Source organism: Eucyclogobius newberryi, unplaced genomic scaffold (genome assembly GCF_026437365.1).
Source record: "Eucyclogobius newberryi isolate DKJ021-1_F unplaced genomic scaffold, fEucNew1.0.hap1 SCAF_12, whole genome shotgun sequence".
NCBI classification, from domain to species: domain Eukaryota; kingdom Metazoa; phylum Chordata; class Actinopteri; order Gobiiformes; family Gobiidae; genus Eucyclogobius; species Eucyclogobius newberryi.
In genome coordinates, this window is record NW_027315746.1 from 1,192,798 (window position 1) to 1,211,464 (window position 18,667).

At 57.8% G+C, this 18,667-nt stretch overlaps 1 protein-coding gene across 1 annotated transcript in view; it reads right to left on the minus strand.

The window, feature by feature from the left end:
* The window catches only part of LOC140355660 (partitioning defective 3 homolog), a 207,577-nt gene that overhangs the window by 125,192 nt on the left and 63,718 nt on the right, over positions 1 to 18,667 (minus strand). The window contains exons 15-16 of the mRNA XM_072440316.1: positions 18,661 to 18,667; positions 3,902 to 4,024 (exon numbers count right to left, since the gene is read on the minus strand). The exon at positions 18,661 to 18,667 is cut by the window's right edge and continues 225 nt beyond it. Of these exons, the coding sequence (XP_072296417.1) occupies positions 3,902 to 4,024; positions 18,661 to 18,667 (130 nt within the window). The remainder of the gene's footprint in view (positions 1 to 3,901; positions 4,025 to 18,660) is intronic.

The window sequence follows — 18,667 nt, forward strand, 5'->3', positions numbered from 1 at the left end:
AGCACGTTAGCAACACAAAGCTAGCACAGCACGTTAGCAACACGCACCCGTTTTGGGACCAGAGGAGACAGATCCTTCCAGGCTGTTGCCCCCAGACTCTGGAACGATCTTCCGTTCCCCCTACGGTCGCTGGACTCAGTTACTGCTTTTAAGGGTCAGCTTAAAACCTTTTTATTTAGTCAAGCCTTTTAAATGCACTTGTTTTAGGGACTGATTTGACTGTATATTGTTGTATATGTATTGTTCACTGTAAGTTTTTTGTGTTTTTATTGTTTTATTCTGTGTTTTTGTGAAGCACTTTGTGACCTCTGTCTGTGAAAGGTGCTATAGAAATAAAATGTACTTACTTACAAAGCTAGCGTAGCACGTTAGCAACAGCTGTTTCCCGTTTATGGCACTCGTTTTGTCCAGAGCCACAATCTGATATTTCCAGCTCATAAAGCGTCTGACATGAGCCACGCCCCTCACACACGCTAGCTTTAGCCACGCCCCTCACACACGCTAGCTTTAGCCACGCCCCTCACACACGCTAGCTTTAGCCACGCCCCTCACACACGCTAGCTTTAGCCACGCCCCTCACACACGCTAGCTTTAGCCACGCCCCTCACACACGCTAGCTCTAGCCACGCCCCTCACACACGCTAGCTCTAGCCACGCCCCTCACACACGCTAGCTCTAGCCACGCCCCTCACACACGCTAGCTCTAGCCACGCCCCTCACACACGCTAGCTTTAGCCACGCCCCTCACACACGCTAGCTTTAGCCACGCCCCTCACACACGCTAGCTCTAGCCACGCCCCTCACACACGCTAGCTCTAGCCACGCCCCTCACACACGCTAGCTTTAGCCACGCCCCTCACACACGCTAGCTTTAGCCACGCCCCTCACACACGCTAGCTTTAGCCACGCCCCTCACACACGCTAGCTTTAGCCACGCCCCTCACACACGCTAGCTTTAGCCACGCCCCTCACACACGCTAGCTTTAGCCACGCCCCTCACACACGCTAGCTTTAGCCACGCCCCTCACACACGCTAGCTTTAGCCACGCCCCTCACACACGCTAGCTTTAGCCACGCCCCTCACACACGCTAGCTTTAGCCACGCCCCTCACACACGCTAGCTTTAGCCACGCCCCTCACACACGATAGCTTTAGCCACGCCCCTCACACACACGCTAGCGTTAGCCACGCCCCTCACACACACGCTAGCGTTAGCCACGCCCCTCACACACACGCTAGCGTTAGCCACGCCCCTCACACACGCTAGCGTTAGCCACGCCCCTCACACACGCTAGCTTTAGCCACGCCCCTCACACACACACACTAGCTTTAGCCACACCCCTCACACACACACTAGCTTTAGCCACGCCCCTCACACACACACTAGCTTTAGCCACGCCCCTCACACACACACTAGCTTTAGCCACGCCCCTCACACACACTAGCTTTAGCCACGCCCCTCACACACACTAGCTTTAGCCACGCCCCTCACACACACTAGCTTTAGCCACGCCCCTCACACACACTAGCTTTAGCCACGCCCCTCACACACTAACTTTAGCCACGCCCCTCACACACACACTAGCTTTAGCCACGCCCCTCACACACACCAGCTTTAGCCACGCCCCTCACACACACCAGCTTTAGCCACGCCCCTCACACACACTAGCTTTAGCCACGCCCCTCACACACACTAGCTTTAGCCACGCCCCACACACACTAACTTTAGCCACGCCCCACAAACACTAACTTTAGCCACGCCCCTCACACACACTAGCTTTAGCCACGCCCCACACACACTAACTTTAGCCACGCCCCTCACACACTAGCTTTAGCCACGCCCCTCACACACACTAGCTTTAGCCACGCCCCTCACACACACTAGCTTTAGCCACGCCCCTCACACACACTAGCTTTAGCCACGCCCCTCACACACACTAGCTTTAGCCACGCCCCTCACACACGCTAGCTTTAGCCACGCCCCTCACACACGCTAGCTTTAGCCACGCCCCTCACACACGCTAGCTTTAGCCACGCCCCTCACACACAATAGCTTTAGCCACGCCCCTCACACACACGCTAGCGTTAGCCACGCCCCTCACACACACGCTAGCGTTAGCCACGCCCCTCACACACACGCTAGCGTTAGCCACGCCCCTCACACACGCTAGCGTTAGCCACGCCCCTCACACACGCTAGCGTTAGCCACGCCCCTCACACACGCTAGCTTTAGCCACGCCCCTCACACACACACACTAGCTTTAGCCACGCCCCTCACACACACACTAGCTTTAGCCACGCCCCTCACACACACACTAGCTTTAGCCACGCCCCTCACACACACTAGCTTTAGCCACGCCCCTCACACACACTAGCTTTAGCCACGCCCCTCACACACACTAGCTTTAGCCACGCCCCTCACACACACTAGCTTTAGCCACGCCCCTCACACACACTAGCTTTAGCCACGCCCCTCACACACTAACTTTAGCCACGCCCCTCACACACACACTAGCTTTAGCCACGCCCCTCACACACACCAGCTTTAGCCACGCCCCTCACACACACCAGCTTTAGCCACGCCCCTCACACACACTAGCTTTAGCCACGCCCCTCACACACACTAGCTTTAGCCACGCCCCACACACACTAACTTTAGCCACGCCCCACAAACACTAACTTTAGCCACGCCCCTCACAGACACTAGCTTTAGCCACGCCCCACACACACTAACTTTAGCCACGCCCCTCACACACTAGCTTTAGCCACGCCCCTCACACACACTAGCTTTAGCCACGCCCCTCACACACACTAGCTTTAGCCACGCCCCTCACACACACTAGCTTTAGCCACGCCCCTCACACACACTAACTTTAGCCACGCCCCACACACACTAACTTTAGCCACGCCCCTCACACACACACTAGCTTTAGCCACGCCCCTCACACACACCAGCTTTAGCCACGCCCCTCACACACACTAGCTTTAGCCACGCCCCTCACACACACTAGCTTTAGCCACGCCCCACACACACTAACTTTAGCCACGCCCCACAAACACTAACTTTAGCCACGCCCCTCACACACTAACTTTAGCCACGCCCCTCACACACACTAGCTTTAGCCACGCCCCACACACACTAACTTTAGCCACGCCCCTCACACACTAACTTTAGCCACGCCCCTCACATGCAGACGCTCGTTTCTCTGTCGGAGTCTGGATCCGAGACGGCCCTGGGCTGGGCTAATCCTCCTGCTCCTGCCGGGGTCCAAACGGTCCTTACAGGTTCCCACAAGACCCCAGTGGACCAGGACCACGCCTTAAAGTAGCTCCTCCCACACCAAGAGCCTGACACAAGGTTCTGAGCCTCATTTATCACTCTCAAGTCTGAGAAATGAAGTCAAAAACTCAATGAGAAATCCAAAATCCTCTGTAAATGTTTTTGTGTCTAAAATGTGGACAAAAGTAAGACGTTTAAACTGCTCTGTCCATTTGTCACATTTAAACGTCCCAAATATGAGACGTTTCAGCCGTTTTTACAAAGAAAATGCCTAATATCTGTAGAAAATAACACTTCTTGTTCTTTTATTTCTGAATAAGTGATATTTGCAGGAGCTGCAGCGCCAGAGGAGACGATGACCTCATTCTCCAGCTCTAATTAAATAGTTTGAATCTAAAATATTCATGATATTTGTTCCATTGAGAGTTCCATTAAATTATTATTGGCTCAGAGTTACAATAACGAGATTATGCTAACGAGCTCCTGTGTCCAGACCAGGGGACTTAATGAGACAAGTGGAATTAAAAACTTTGGCCTTTTCAAAGCAGGATTGTGATTCAGCAGATCAGAACCAGAGAACGTGTTTCAGGGACTGAAACCGGCGCTGCTCAGCACACTGACCTCTCCTGCTCCAGCCTCATCCTCAGAGTGTCTTCGTCTGCAGTTCCCTCCGCTCTCCACTTGGAGGAACCTTTTCGGTCCATCTTGTCCCCGGGACGCTCGTCTTTACGGTTCTTACCAAACCTGGACAGATGTAAAAGAATATTAATATTAGAATTAAGAGTTAGTTCTTACCATAAAGAACTGTCGAGTACAACAGAGTCTGAAGCGCTGCATGAGTCCATTAGAAAAGTTACAGAGTGCGTCTTTAATCCTTTATGAGGCTCATTTGGAGGTGTTTTTATGATTTATGGATCCAACTGGAGCTCGTCACACTCGATGAGACTTTTATTCTGATCATGTTTTACATTAGAACTCTCTCTGCATCGAGTACGTCGTAAATCCTTTTGTTTTACGGCTCCAGGTCTGAAGGTGTCTCTGTGAAACGGTCCGTCTGCAGCAGGACGTCCCGAGCAGGAGCCTGCTCGTAAATCTGCAGGTGCGAGCGACAGGGGCTTTAAAGAGCCGCTAATGAAACAGAGCAGGAGACGTTCGCCCTAGCACCGCCCAAGCATCACCGCGCCCCGGCACCGCCCCAGCCCCGCCCCAGCCCTAGCCCTAGCACTGCACCGACACCAGCACCTCCCCAGTACCGCACCAGCATCGCCCCGACACCGACACCAGCATCGCCTCGACACCAGCCTCGCCCCGACACCAGCATTGCCTCGACACCAGCATCGCCCCGACACGAGCATCGCCCCGACACGAGCATCGCCTCGACACCAGCATCGCCCCGACACCAGCATCGCCCCGACACCAGCGTCGCCCCGACACCAGCGTCGCCCCGACACCAGCGTCGCCCCGACACCAGCGTCGCCTCGACACCAGCGTCGCCCCGACACCAGCGTCCATCGTCCCGACACCAGCATCGCCCCGACACCAGCGTCGCCCCGACACCAGCGTCGCCTCGACACCAGCGTCGCCCCGACACCAGCGTCCATCGTCCCGACACCAGCATCGCCCCGACACCAGCGTCGCCCCGACACCAGCGTCGCCTCGACACCAGCGTCGCCCCGACACCAGCGTCCATCGTCCCGACACCAGCATCGCCCCGACACCAGCATCGCCCAGACACCAGCATCGCCCCACTCAGAAACCCACTCAGACACAGGCAGAACATGCAAACTGCACAAGGACAGGCCCCGCCCACACTGTTCTTGTGAAGGATAAGGGTTAAGGGTTCAAGGTCACGTGCTTCAGGATCAGGACTGACACAGGGTTCAGGGTTCAAGGCCCTTTAACGCAGCTGTTCTCACACCAGAGCTTCACTTGAACAGGTTTCGCTCTCATTCATTTAATTTTGCTCGTTGTAAATTCCCTTTGTTCTGCCGCTCGTCTAATCTCACATTCGCCAGGTTTTCCCTCGTTTTATGAAATATTTAAACTCTAAACTCACAGGTTTGATCGTCTTTGATCCTGTTCCTTCTTTCACCCCCAAACTTCAATCTTTTCTTTACTCAGTATTTACAGATATTAATTCCACTTTCTTCTGTCGAGAGCGAGAGTCGCTTCAGAGGAGGAGCAGAGGAGGAGGAGGGGAGGAGGAGCAGAGGAAGAGCAGAGGAAGAGATGAGGAGCAGAGGAGGAGCAGAGGAGGAGGAGGGGAGGAGGAGCAGAGGAAGAGCAGAGGAAGAGATGAGGAGCAGAGGAGGAGCAGAGGAGGAGCAGAGGAGGAGGAGGGGAGGAGGAGCAGAGGAAGAGCAGAGGAAGAGATGAGGAGCAGAGGAGGAGCAGAGGAGGAGGAGGGGAGGAGGAGCAGAGGAAGAGCAGAGGAAGAGATGAGGAGCAGAGGAGGAGCAGAGGAGGAGGAGGGGAAAAGGAGGAGCAGAGGAGGAGGAGAAGAGGTGGAGGAGGAGAAAAGGAGGAGCAGAGGAGGAGGAGGAGGAGGAGGAGAAAAGGAGGAGCAGAGGAGGAGCAGAGGAGGAGGAGAAGAGGAGGAGGAGCAGAGGAGGAGGAGCAGAGGAGGAGAAGAGGAGGAGCAGAGGAGGAGGAGAAGAGGAGGAGCAGAGGAGGAGGAGCAGAGGAGGAGATGAGGAGGAGGAGCAGAGGAGGAGATGAGGAGGAGGAGCAGAGGAGGAGGAGGAGATGAGGAGGAGGAGGAGAAAGGAGGAGCAGAGGAGGAGGAGGAGAAGAGGAGGAGGAGAAGAGGAGGAGGAGAAGAGGAGCAGAGGAGGAGGAGGGGAAAAGGAGGAGCAGAGGAGGAGGAGGAGAAAAGGAGGAGCAGAGGAGGAGGAGCAGAGGAGGAGGAGAAGAGGAGGAGGAGCAGAGGAGGAGAAGAGGAGGAGCAGAGGAGGAGGAGCAGAGGAGGAGCAGAGGAGGAGGAGGAGCAGAGGAGGAGGAGGAGCAGAGGAGGAGGAGAAGAGGAGCAGAGGAGGAGAAGAGGAGCAGAGGAGGAGCAGAGGAGGAGCTCAGGAGGAGCAGAGGAGGAGGAGGAGAAGAGGAGGAGCAGAGGAGGAGCAGAGGAGGAGGAGGAGGAGCAGAGGAGGAGGAGGAGAAGAGGAGGAGATGAGGAGGAGCAGAGGATCAGAGGAGGAGAAGCAGAGGAGGAGATGAGGAGGAGATGAGGAGGAGCAGAGGAGGAGGAGGAGATGAGGAGGAGCAGAGGAGGAGAAGAGGAGGAGATGAGGAGGAGCAGAGGAAGAGCAGAGGAGGAGGAGGGGAAAAGGAGGAGCAGAGGAGGAGCAGAGGAGGAGGAGGGGAAAAGGAGGAGCAGAGGAGGAGGAGAAGAGGTGGAGGAGGAGAAAAGGAGGAGGAGGAGGAGGAGAAGGAGAAAAGGAGGAGCAGAGGAGGAGGAGAAGAGGAGGAGGAGCAGAGGAGGAGAAGAGGAGGAGCAGAGGAGGAGGAGAAGAGGAGGAGCAGAGGAGGAGCAGAGGAGGAGGAGGAGCAGAGGAGGAGGAGGAGATGAGGAGGAGGAGCAGAGGAGGAGATGAGGAGGAGGAGCAGAGGAGGAGGAGGAGATGAGGAGGAGGAGGAGAAAAGGAGGAGCAGAGGAGGAGGAGGAGAAGAGGAGGAGGAGGAGAAGAGGAGGAGGAGAAGAGGAGCAGAGGAGGAGAAGAGGAGCAGAGGAGGAGCAGAGGAGGAGCTCAGGAGGAGCAGAGGAGGAGGAGAAGAGGAGGAGCAGAGGAGGAGCAGAGGAGGAGGAGGAGATGAGGAGAAGAGGAGGAGATGAGGAGGAGCAGAGGATCAGAGGAGGAGGAGCAGAGGAGGAGATGAGGAGGAGATGAGGAGCAGAGGAGGAGGAGGAGATGAGGAGGAGCAGAGGAGGAGGAGGAGAAGAGGAGGAGATGAGGAGGAGCAGAGGATCAGAGGAGGAGGAGCAGAGGAGGAGATGAGGAGGAAGAGCAGAGGAGGAGGAGCAGAGGAGGAGCGGAGGAGAAGATGAAACGAGGAGTAGAGGAAGAGATGAGGAGGAGATGAGGAGCAAAGGAGGAGGAGGAGCAGAGGAGGAGCAGAGGAGGGTGAGGAGATGAGGAGCAGAGGAGGAGGAGGAGATGAGGAGCAGAGGAGGAGGAGGAGATGAGGAAGAGGAGCAGAGGAGAAGAGGAGGAGCAGAGGAGGAGGAGAAGAGGAGGAGCAGAGGAGGAGGAGGAGCAGAGGAGGAGGAGGAGATGAGGAGGAGGAGCAGAGGAGGAGATGAGGAGGAGGAGGAGCAGAGGAGGAGGAGGAGAGGAGGAGGAGGAGGAGAAAAGGAGGAGCAGAGGAGGAGGAGGAGAAGAGGAGGAGGAGGAGAAGAGGAGGAGGAGAAGAGGAGCAGAGGAGGAGAAGAGGAGCAGAGGAGGAGCAGAGGAGGAGCTCAGGAGGAGCAGAGGAGGAGGAGGAGAAGAGGAGGAGCAGAGGAGGAGCAGAGGAGGAGGAGGAGATGAGGAGGAGCAGAGGAGGAGGAGAAGAGGAGGAGATGAGGAGGAGCAGAGAATCAGAGGAGGAGGAGCAGAGGAGGAGATGAGGAGGAGATGAGGAGGAGCAGAGGAGGAGGAGGAGATGAGGAGGAGCAGAGGAGGAGGAGGAGAAGAGGAGGAGATGAGGAGGAGCAGAGGATCAGAGGAGGAGGAGCAGAGGAGGAGATGAGGAGGAGATGAGGAGGAAGAGCAGAGGAGGAGGAGCAGAGGAGGAGCGGAGGAGAAGAGGAAACGAGGAGTAGAGGAGGAGATGAGGAGGAGATGAGGAGCAAAGGAGGAGGAGGAGCAGAGGAGGAGCAGAGGAGGGGGAGGAGATGAGGAAGAGGAGCAGAGGAGGAGGAGGAGAAGAGGAGAGGAGGAGGAGGAGATGAGGAAGAGGAGAAGAGGAGAGGAGGAGGAGATGAGGAGCAGAGGAGGAGGAGGAGCAGAGGAGATCAGCAGCAGCAAGATTACTAACAGGAACTAAAAGAAGAGAGCACCGGTGCTGGAGTCTCTTCACTGGCTCCTGTCCAGTTTAGAATCACATTGAAACTCCTCCTCCTGATTTACAAAACCCAAGAGTCTCTAAAAGCTCAGGAGGAGGTACAGTCTCTTCATTTAAGTCCAGGATTAAACGTTCCTCTTTAAATGACTCATGGTCAGAGCAGAAATATAAAGCTACAGTTTCAGCTCCGCTGCCCTAGCAGCAACTCTGGGGGAAGTATGAGCTCTGTCCTCTGACAAACACTTATTCTATCAAACTATATTTATTATTTCATTTCACTTGTGTCTGTTCATTGTCTTTTCTTCTTCTCTCACTTCCTGTCGTGAGTGGAACAGACACATGACCTGTGGATCCAGATGATCCTCTCCTGAAGAACTGGTTCTCCTCCTGAAGAACTGGTTCTCCTCCTGAAGAACTGGTTCTCCTCCTGAGGAGCTGGTTCTCCTCCTGAAGAACTGGTTCTCCTCCTGAGGAGCTGGTTCTCCTCCTGAAGAACTGGTTCTCCTCCTGAAGAACTGGTTCTCCTCCTGAAGAACTGGTTCTCCTCCTGAAGAACTGGTTCTCCTCCTGAGGAGCTGGTTCTCCTCCTGAAGAACTGGTTCTCCTCCTGAACAACTGGTTCTCCTCCTGAACAACTGGTTCTCCTCCTGAACAACTGGTTCTCCTGCTGAAGAGCTGGTTCTCCTGCTGAAGAGCTGGTTCTCCTCCTGAAGAGCTGGTTCTCCTCCTGAAGAACTGGTTCTCCTCCTGAAGAACTGGTTCTCCTCCTGAAGAGCTGGTTCTCCTCCTGAAGAGCTGGTTCTCCTCCTGAAGAGCTGGTTCTCCTCCTGAAGAACTGGTTCTCCTCCTGAAGAGCTGGTTCTCCTCCTGAACAGCTGGTTCTCCTCCTGAAGAGCTGGTTCTCCTCCTGAAGAGCTGGTTCTCCTCCTGAAGAGCTGGTTCTCCTCCTGAAGAGCTGGTTCTCCTCCTGAAGAGCTGGTTCTCCTCCTGAAGAGCTGGTTCTCCTCCTGAAGAACTGGTTCTCCTCCTGAAGAGCTGGTTCTCCTCCTGAAGAGCTGGTTCTCCTCCTGAAGAGCTGGTTCTCCTCCTGAAGAGCTGGTTCTCCTCCTGAAGAGCTGGTTCTCCTCCTGAAGAGCTGGTTCTCCTCCTGAAGAGCTGGTTCTCCTCCTGAAGAACTGGTTCTCCTCCTGAAGAGCTGGTTCTCCTCCTGAAGAACTGGTTCTCCTCCTGAAGAGCTGGTTCTCCTCCTGAAGAGCTGGTTCTCCTCCTGAAGAGCTGGTTCTCCTCCTGAAGAACTGGTTCTCCTCCTGAAGAGCTGGTTCTCCTCCTGAAGAGCTGGTTCTCCTCCTGAAGAGCTGGTTCTCCTCCTGAAGAACTGGTTCTCCTCCTGAAGAACTGGTTCTCCTCCTGAAGAACTGGTTCTCCTCCTGAAGAGCTGGTTCTCCTCCTGAAGAGCTGGTTCTCCTCCTGAAGAGCTGGTTCTCCTCCTGAAGAACTGGTTCTCCTCCTGAAGAACTGGTTCTCCTCCTGAAGAACTGGTTCTCCTCCTGAAGAGCTGGTTCTCCTCCTGAAGAACTGGTTCTCCTCCTGAAGAGCTGGTTCTCCTCCTGAAGAGCTGGTTCTCCTCCTGAAGAGCTGGTTCTCCTCCTGAAGAACTGGTTCTCCTCCTGAAGAACTGGTTCTCCTCCTGAAGAACTGGTTCTCCTCCTGAAGAACTGGTTCTCCTCCTGAAGAACTGGTTCTCCTCCTGAACAACTGGTTCTCCTCCTGAAGAGCTGGTTCTCCTCCTGAAGAGCTGGTTCTCCTCCTGAAGAGCTGGTTCTCCTCCTGAAGAACTGGTTCTCCTCCTGAAGAACTGGTTCTCCTCCTGAAGAGCTGGTTCTCCTCCTGAAGAGCTGGTTCTCCTCCTGAAGAACTGGTTCTCCTCCTGAAGAACTGGTTCTCCTCCTGAAGAACTGGTTCTCCTCCTGAAGAACTGGTTCTCCTCCTGAATTGCTCCGTCTGTGAGAGTCAGATTTCTCCTTCACTGTGGAACTCCTCCAGGTTTATACTTTTTCCCAAAAAGGTTTGGTAGTTGTTCCTGTAAAGGGAGGGGCTAAGGACAGAGGGAGGGGCTAAGGACAGAGGGAGGGGCTAAGGACAGAGGGAGGTGCTGTATGCTATATGCTACATGCTACATGCTATATGCTATGTTATATCCAAACACGTCTGCTGCACGTGTCGTAAGCGTGAAGTAGTGAATATGTAAATGTGGCGAGTGTCGGGGCTCATGACAGAAGTTCACACACCCACAAACCCTGAGCACGAGACGAGCGTCCTGCTGCCAACTCTAGAGAGACAGAGAGAGAGAGAGAGACAGAGACAGAGACAGAGAGAGAGAGACAGAGAGAGACAGAGACAGAGACAGCAGCTTTTATTCCTTTAAAAAGGTGCCATCACATGCTTTTGTTCACGTTTCCTAGTCTCTCCTAAGTATCATTGATAATAATAAGTGTTGTGCAACATCCTTAACATAAGAGTTCAGAAATATCACCCAGACCTTGGACCCTTCACCAACCCGGAAATGCAAACGGCTTGGTTTGATATTCGCCCCCACCCAAGAGCCATCTGGCTCCCCCACCCAACCCGTGACGTAGTCTTAGAGCGCGCGTGCCCCGCCCACCCGTGACGTAGTCTGAGCGCGCGTGCCCCGCCCAACCTGTGACGTAGTCTCAGAGCGCGCGTGCCCCGCCCACCCGTGACGTAGTCTGAGCGCGCGTGTGCCCCGCCCACCCGTGACGTAGTCTCAGAGCGCGCGTGTGCCCCGCCCACCCGTGACGTAGTCTCAGAGCGCGTGTGCCCCGCCCACCCGTGACGTAGTCTCAGAGCGCGCGTGCCCCGCCCAACCTGTGACGTAGTCTCAGAGCGCGCGTGCCCCGCCCAACCTGTGACGTAGTCTGAGCGCGCGTGTGCCCCGCCCACCCGTGACGTAGTCTCAGAGCGCGCGTGCCCCGCCCACCCGTGACGTAGTCTCAGAGCGCGCGTGCCCCGCCCAACCTGTGACGTAGTCTCAGAGCGCGTGTGCCCCGCCCACCCGTGACGTAGTCTGAGCGCGCGTGTGCCCCGCCCACCCGTGACGTAGTCTCAGAGCGCGCGTGTGCCCCGCCCACCCGTGACGTAGTCTCAGAGCGCGTGTGCCCCACCCACCCCGTGACGTAGTCTCAGAGCGCGTGTGCCCCGCCCACCCGTGACGTAGTCTCAGAGCGTGTGTGCCCCGCCCACCCGTGACGTAGTCTGAGCGCGCGTGTGCCCCGCCCACCCGTGACGTAGTCTCAGAGCGTGTGTGCCCCGCCCACCCGTGACGTAGTCTCAGAGCGCGTGTGCCCCGCCCGCCCGTGACGTAGTCTCAGAGCGCGTGTGCCCCGCCCACCCGTGACGTAGTCTCAGAGCGTGTGTGCCCCGCCCAACCCGTGACGTAGTCTCAGAGCGCGCGTGCCCCGCCCACCCGTGACGTAGTCTGAGCGCGCGTGTGCCCCGCCCACCCGTGACGTAGTCTCAGAGCGTGTGTGCCCCGCCCACCCGTGACGTAGTCTCAGAGCGCGTGTGCCCCGCCCACCCGTGACGTAGTCTCAGAGCGCGTGTGCCCCGCCCACCCGTGACGTAGTCTGAGCGCGCGTGTGCCCCGCCCACCCGTGACGTAGTCTCAGAGCGTGTGTGCCCCGCCCACCCGTGACGTAGTCTCAGAGCGCGTGTGCCCCGCCCACCTGTGACGTAGTCTCAGAGCGCGCGTGCCCCGCCCAACCTGTGACGTAGTCTCAGAGCGCGTGTGCCCCGCCCACCCGTGACGTAGTCTGAGCGCGCGTGTGCCCCGCCCACCCGTGACGTAGTCTCAGAGCGCGCGTGCCCCGCCCACCCGTGACGTAGTCTCAGAGCGCGCGTGCCCCGCCCAACCTGTGACGTAGTCTCAGAGCGCGTGTGCCCCGCCCACCCGTGACGTAGTCTGAGCGCGCGTGTGCCCCGCCCACCCGTGACGTAGTCTCAGAGCGCGCGTGTGCCCCGCCCACCCGTGACGTAGTCTCAGAGCGCGTGTGCCCCGCCCACCCGTGACGTAGTCTCAGAGCGCGTGTGCCCCGCCCACCCGTGACGTAGTCTCAGAGCGTGTGTGCCCCGCCCAACCCGTGACGTAGTCTCAGAGCGCGCGTGCCCCGCCCACCCGTGACGTAGTCTGAGCGCGCGTGTGCCCCGCCCACCCGTGACGTAGTCTCAGAGCGTGTGTGCCCCGCCCACCCGTGACGTAGTCTCAGAGCGCGTGTGCCCCGCCCACCCGTGACGTAGTCTCAGAGCGCGTGTGCCCCGCCCACCCGTGACGTAGTCTGAGCGCGCGTGTGCCCCGCCCACCCGTGACGTAGTCTCAGAGCGTGTGTGCCCCGCCCACCCGTGACGTAGTCTCAGAGCGCGTGTGCCCCGCCCACCTGTGACGTAGTCTCAGAGCGCGCGTGCCCCGCCCAACCTGTGACGTAGTCTCAGAGCGCGTGTGCCCCGCCCACCCGTGACGTAGTCTGAGCGCGCGTGTGCCCCGCCCACCCGTGACGTAGTCTCAGAGCGCGCGTGCCCCGCCCACCCGTGACGTAGTCTCAGAGCGCGCGTGCCCCGCCCAACCTGTGACGTAGTCTCAGAGCGCGTGTGCCCCGCCCACCCGTGACGTAGTCTGAGCGCGCGTGTGCCCCGCCCACCCGTGACGTAGTCTCAGAGCGCGCGTGTGCCCCGCCCACCCGTGACGTAGTCTCAGAGCGCGTGTGCCCCGCCCACCCGTGACGTAGTCTCAGAGCGCGCGTGCCCCGCCCAACCTGTGACGTAGTCTCAGAGCGCGCGTGCCCCGCCCAACCCGTGACGTAGTCTGAGCGCGCGTGTGCCCCGCCCACCCGTGACGTAGTCTCAGAGCGCGCGTGTGCCCCGCCCACCCGTGACGTAGTCTGAGCGCGCGTGTGCCCCACCCACCCCGTGACGTAGTCTCAGAGCGCGTGTGCCCCGCCCACCCGTGACGTAGTCTCAGAGCGCGTGTGCCCCGCCCACCCGTGACGTAGTCTCAGAGCGTGTGTGCCCCGCCCACCCGTGACGTAGTCTGAGCGCGCGTGTGCCCCGCCCACCCGTGACGTAGTCTCAGAGCGTGTGTGCCCCGCCCACCCGTGACGTAGTCTCAGAGCGCGTGTGCCCCGCCCACCCCGTGACGTAGTCTCAGAGCGCGTGTGCCCCGCCCACCCGTGACGTAGTCTCAGAGCGCGTGTGCCCCGCCCACCCGTGACGTAGTCTCAGAGCGTGTGTGCCCCGCCCAACCCGTGACGTAGTCTCAGAGCGCGCGTGCCCCGCCCACCCGTGACGTAGTCTGAGCGCGCGTGTGCCCCGCCCACCCGTGACGTAGTCTCAGAGCGTGTGTGCCCCGCCCACCCGTGACGTAGTCTCAGAGCGCGTGTGCCCCGCCCACCCGTGACGTAGTCTCAGAGCGCGTGTGCCCCGCCCACCCGTGACGTAGTCTCAGAGCGCGTGTGCCCCGCCCACCCGTGACGTAGTCTGAGCGCGCGTGTGCCCCGCCCACCCGTGACGTAGTCTCAGAGCGTGTGTGCCCCGCCCACCCGTGACGTAGTCTCAGAGCGCGTGTGCCCCGCCCACCCGTGACGTAGTCTCAGAGCGCGTGTGCCCCGCCCACCCCGTGACGTAGTCTCAGAGCGCGTGTGCCCCGCCCACCCGTGACGTAGTCTCAGAGCGTGTGTGCCCCGCCCAACCCGTGACGTAGTCTCAGAGCGCGCGTGCCCCGCCCACCCGTGACGTAGTCTGAGCGCGCGTGTGCCCCGCCCACCCGTGACGTAGTCTCAGAGCGTGTGTGCCCCGCCCACCCGTGACGTAGTCTCAGAGCGCGTGTGCCCCGCCCACCCGTGACGTAGTCTCAGAGCGCGTGTGCCCCGCCCACCCGTGACGTAGTCTGAGCGCGCGTGTGCCCCGCCCACCCGTGACGTAGTCTCAGAGCGTGTGTGCCCCGCCCACCCGTGACGTAGTCTCAGAGCGCGTGTGCCCCGCCCACCCGTGACGTAGTCTGAGCGCGTGTGCCCCGCCCACCTGTGACGTAGTCTCAGAGCGCGCGTGCTCCGCGGTCTTATGTCCATCGCGCTCTTATTTCCGGGTTTTTCGGTATCTGATAGAACTTCTCTCCGTTTATTTTCCCGGTTGCTGCATCAACTGCCACATAAACCTTCACCATTGTGATAATAGTAAAGAGTGCGATATCATTCATGACGTCTTGAGCCTCTTTGAGCCGTGTTTCCTCGTAAATCGAAGCAGAAAAACTCCGGAATGGGCTTGTGGGGAGACAGCAGCGCGGAGCCGGGGGGAAGAGGGCGGGAGGGTGAGGGGGGATGATGACGTGTGCCTGTGGTTATGACGGGGTCTTGTACCCACCGCCGTCAGTTTGGAGATTGGAGGAAAGGAGATAGTCTGTACTAAAGCTAAACACTGCGAGAATCAATCAAAAAAACACTCTGGACATTTATGAAGCACAAATAACAATGTAAGAAGGTTAAAAGCTCTGTCATGGGACCTTTAAGTTTTATCAGTAAAACAAATGTTACGACTGTAACTACGGTTCTATGAATCCCTTCTGACCGCCGGAGGCGGAGCTTAAAGCACTGGATGGTATAGACAGAACTATAGCTCAATGGGACCAGAGCAGAACCTCTTCCAGCGCTTGTGGAGAAACCACATTCACTCTGTAGAATCTTGCAAAGGTATTTGGGGATGTCCAAGAGGCCGCTGCACGGCTCACGTCCAAGAACACCCCGTTCATAGCGGTCCACGAAGTTGAGCGCCCCCTTGTTGAGTGACACCTCAGCCCGGAAGGCAACGGTCGCCCCTGTCAAGCAGAGGCTTCCGTGATTACATCAACAATCCAGCGCTGACGCTGTTTGGACAGAGCCTGGCCCTTACGCGGGCCGGCGAAACAAACAAACATGCTCTCAGATTTATCACTGCTGTAGCACGGACAGGACACAGCTGTTCAGAAGCAGATCCCGCACCAAAACGTGCCAGTTGTAGCGGCCGGTTGTGCCCCGCCGACAAAATCACCTTTGAAACGAAATCCATATTCGGCCAAAGGGAAACCCCAGAGTTGTCGGGGTGCCAACGAAAACAGGAGTCTGCCACGGACAAAGCCTGGCGCTCACTCACCCGCTTCGCAGAGGCCATCGCCAGAAGGAATGCAGTCTTCATTGACAGCCATTTAAGGTCAACCTGCGACAGAGGCTCAAATGGAGAGGATCGCAACACCTCCAGCACCAGGGACAGGTCCCATGCCGGCACCACAGAACGGGCGGACGGACGCAAATGCCGGGCACCCTTTAGAACAAGGGAAATATCTTGGTTATGGCCAACCGAGAAACCATTCCACCCGACATGCCCACAAGAGATTGCGGCAACATATACTTCAGGGTAGATGGAGAGCGCCCCTGGCCAAGTAGCTCCGGCAGGAAAGCGAGCACCGTTGACACAGCACAATGCACTGGGTCCTCACCGCTTTTGCGACGCCAGGCGTCAAACATTTTCCACTTGCAGGAATACAGGCGACGGGTAGACGAGAAGGTCAGGCCGGGCCCTGCAGAGGTCATACCCAGAGCTTCAGGCGCTCGGGATTGGGGTGCAGAATCTGACCCCCTAGTTGAGAGAGGAGATCCCGCCTGGGGGGGAGACGTCTCGCTGTGCCGCAGCAGAGCCTGAGCAGCAGAGGAAACCATCCTCCCCGGCCAAAACGGGGCCACTAGCAGGAGACTGCGGCCCTCCTGAAAGACCCTGAGAAGCGTCTGATGAATTAGGGGGAATGGGGGAAATGCATTGTCCTCGGCCAGTCGTTAGCCAGTACGTCCTGACCCAGTGGGCTGACCCTGTCTGCCAGCGAGAACCACAGAGGGCAGTGTGTCGCGTCGCGGGAGGCAAAAAGATCCACCTGTGCCCTGCTGAAGGTCTCCCACATGTCCCTCACCACCTCCGGGTGAAGCTGCCAGTCCCCCGGCAGCGGCCGATGGAGAGACAGGAAGTCCGCGGACACATTCCGAACCCCCGGAATGTGAACAGCGCTCAGACTGGCAAGGCGCGGGGTAGCCCAAGTCAGGACAAGTTGTGCAATCCTGAACAGGGTCACCGACCCAGTGCTGCCCTGGTGATTTATGTGAAAAACCACACCGGTGTTGGACCGTACCATGACAAGACGGCCGCGCAGGTGTGGCAAGAAATGGTGCAGCGCTAGCTCGACAGCCAAGAACTCCAGCACATTGATGGGACCATGACCTTTGCACCATCCGTGCCTGCAAGGGGGACAAGGCTGCAGCGACGCACCTTGTAAACACTCGAGGGGACAGAGATAGCCCGAATGGCAGGACCCTGAACTGGAAGTGTTCTCCCCGGAAAGCAAAGCGGAGAAACTTCCAATGTGGCGGTGCAACGGGGACATGAGAATATGCATCCTTCAGGTCTACTGTTGTGAACCAGTCGCCTGGGAAGATCGCCTGACCGCCAACATCTTGAAGGGGAGCACCTTTAAACACATATTTAGACCCCTGAGGTCCAGTACTGGGCGTAAATCGCCCGTCTTCTTGGGTACTAAAAAATATCGGGAATAAAAGCCCCCTGGCTCCAGCAGGGGGTCCACAGGAACTATCGCCCCCTTGTCCAGCAAGGTGCGAATCTCCTGAGAGAGCGCCTGCGCCTGGGCCAGATCCTGAATAACAGTCATCCAGATGCGACCAGGACCAGGAGGCCGGCGGCGGAACTGCAGACGATACCCTCCGGACAGCGTGGCCAGCACCCAAACATCTGGGGAGTGCCGTCCAGTACTCCAGCTGTCCAGGGGAGAAATGTCCTACCGCCGGCCCTGTAACCTCATCTGGAGGCCCCTCGACCTCCCACGGGCTTGTACGATTGTACGGTTCAAATTCAACAAAAATCTACCGAGCGCACGGCTACGGCAAAATGCATTAAAGGGGAACACTTACTAGTCGTAGACAACGACGTAAATATACCTCCTCATTGCAACAGGTCCGACAGGAGGACGAGCGAACTGCAGCACCAACTGTACCAGTCACAGGGCTAACAGGGCTAACGGGCTAACAGGGCTAACAGGCTAACAGGGCTAACAGGGCTAACAGGCTAACAGGGCTAACAGGGCTAACAGGCTAACAGGCTAACAGGGCTAACAGGGCTAACAGGCTAACAGGGCTAACAGGCTACCAGCGGCAAAACGAACCAAACTTTGTGGGAAACAGCAATATTAGCCGAACAACAACCACATATACAACCTGCATGTGAGAAGGTTTCTAGGGGCGGAGCTCCCGGTGTCACATGACTACATTAGACTCACGAGAGCCACCGGGGGTCAAAGGTGACTTTTTTGTTATTAATTCTCGACCTGTGCATGTGCAAGGATGACCATCCAGTGCTTTATGCTCCGCCTCTGGCGGTCATCCGGGATTCATAGAACCGTAGTTACAGGTGAAGAGTGGACACTGACTAAAGGTCATGAACATGTGCACATCTCTGACCCTCGTGCCTCTCCACAATCTGCCCATCCCCGAGCCCCTTTAGGACGCTCTCTCCTGAACATGTCCCCGAGCCCCTTTAGGACGCTCTCTCCTGACCTCACCTGAACATGTCCCCGAGCCCCTTTAGGACGCTCTCTCCTGAACATGTCCCCGAGCCCCTTTAGGACGCTCTCTCCTGACCTCACCTGAACATGTCCCCGAGCCCCTTTAGGACGCTCTCTCCTGAACATGTCCCCGAGCCCCTTTAGGACGCTCTCTCCTGACCTCACCTGAACATGTCCCCGAGCCCCTTTAGGACGCTCTCTCCTGAACATGTCCCCGAGCCCCTTTAGGACGCTCTCTCCTGACCTCACCTGAACATGTCCCCGAGCCCCTTTAGGACGCTCTCTCCTGAACATGTCCCCGAGCCCCTTTAGGACGCTCTCTCCTGACCTCACCTGAACATGTCCCCGAGCCCCTTTAGGACGCTCTCTCCTGACCTCACCTGAACATGTCCCCGAGCCCCTTTAGGACGCTCTCTCCTGAACATGTCCCCGAGCCCCTTTAGGACGCTCTCTCCTGACCTCACCTGAACATGTCCCCGAGCCCCTTTAGGACGCTCTCTCCTGAACATGTCCCCGAGCCCCTTTAGGACGCTCTCTCCTGACCTCACCTGAACATGTCCCCGAGCCCCTTTAGGACGCTCTCTCCTGAACATGTCCCCGAGCCCCTTTAAGACGCTCTCTCCTGACCTCACCTGAACATGTCCCCGAGCCCCTTTAGGACGCTCTCTCCTGACCTCACCTGAACA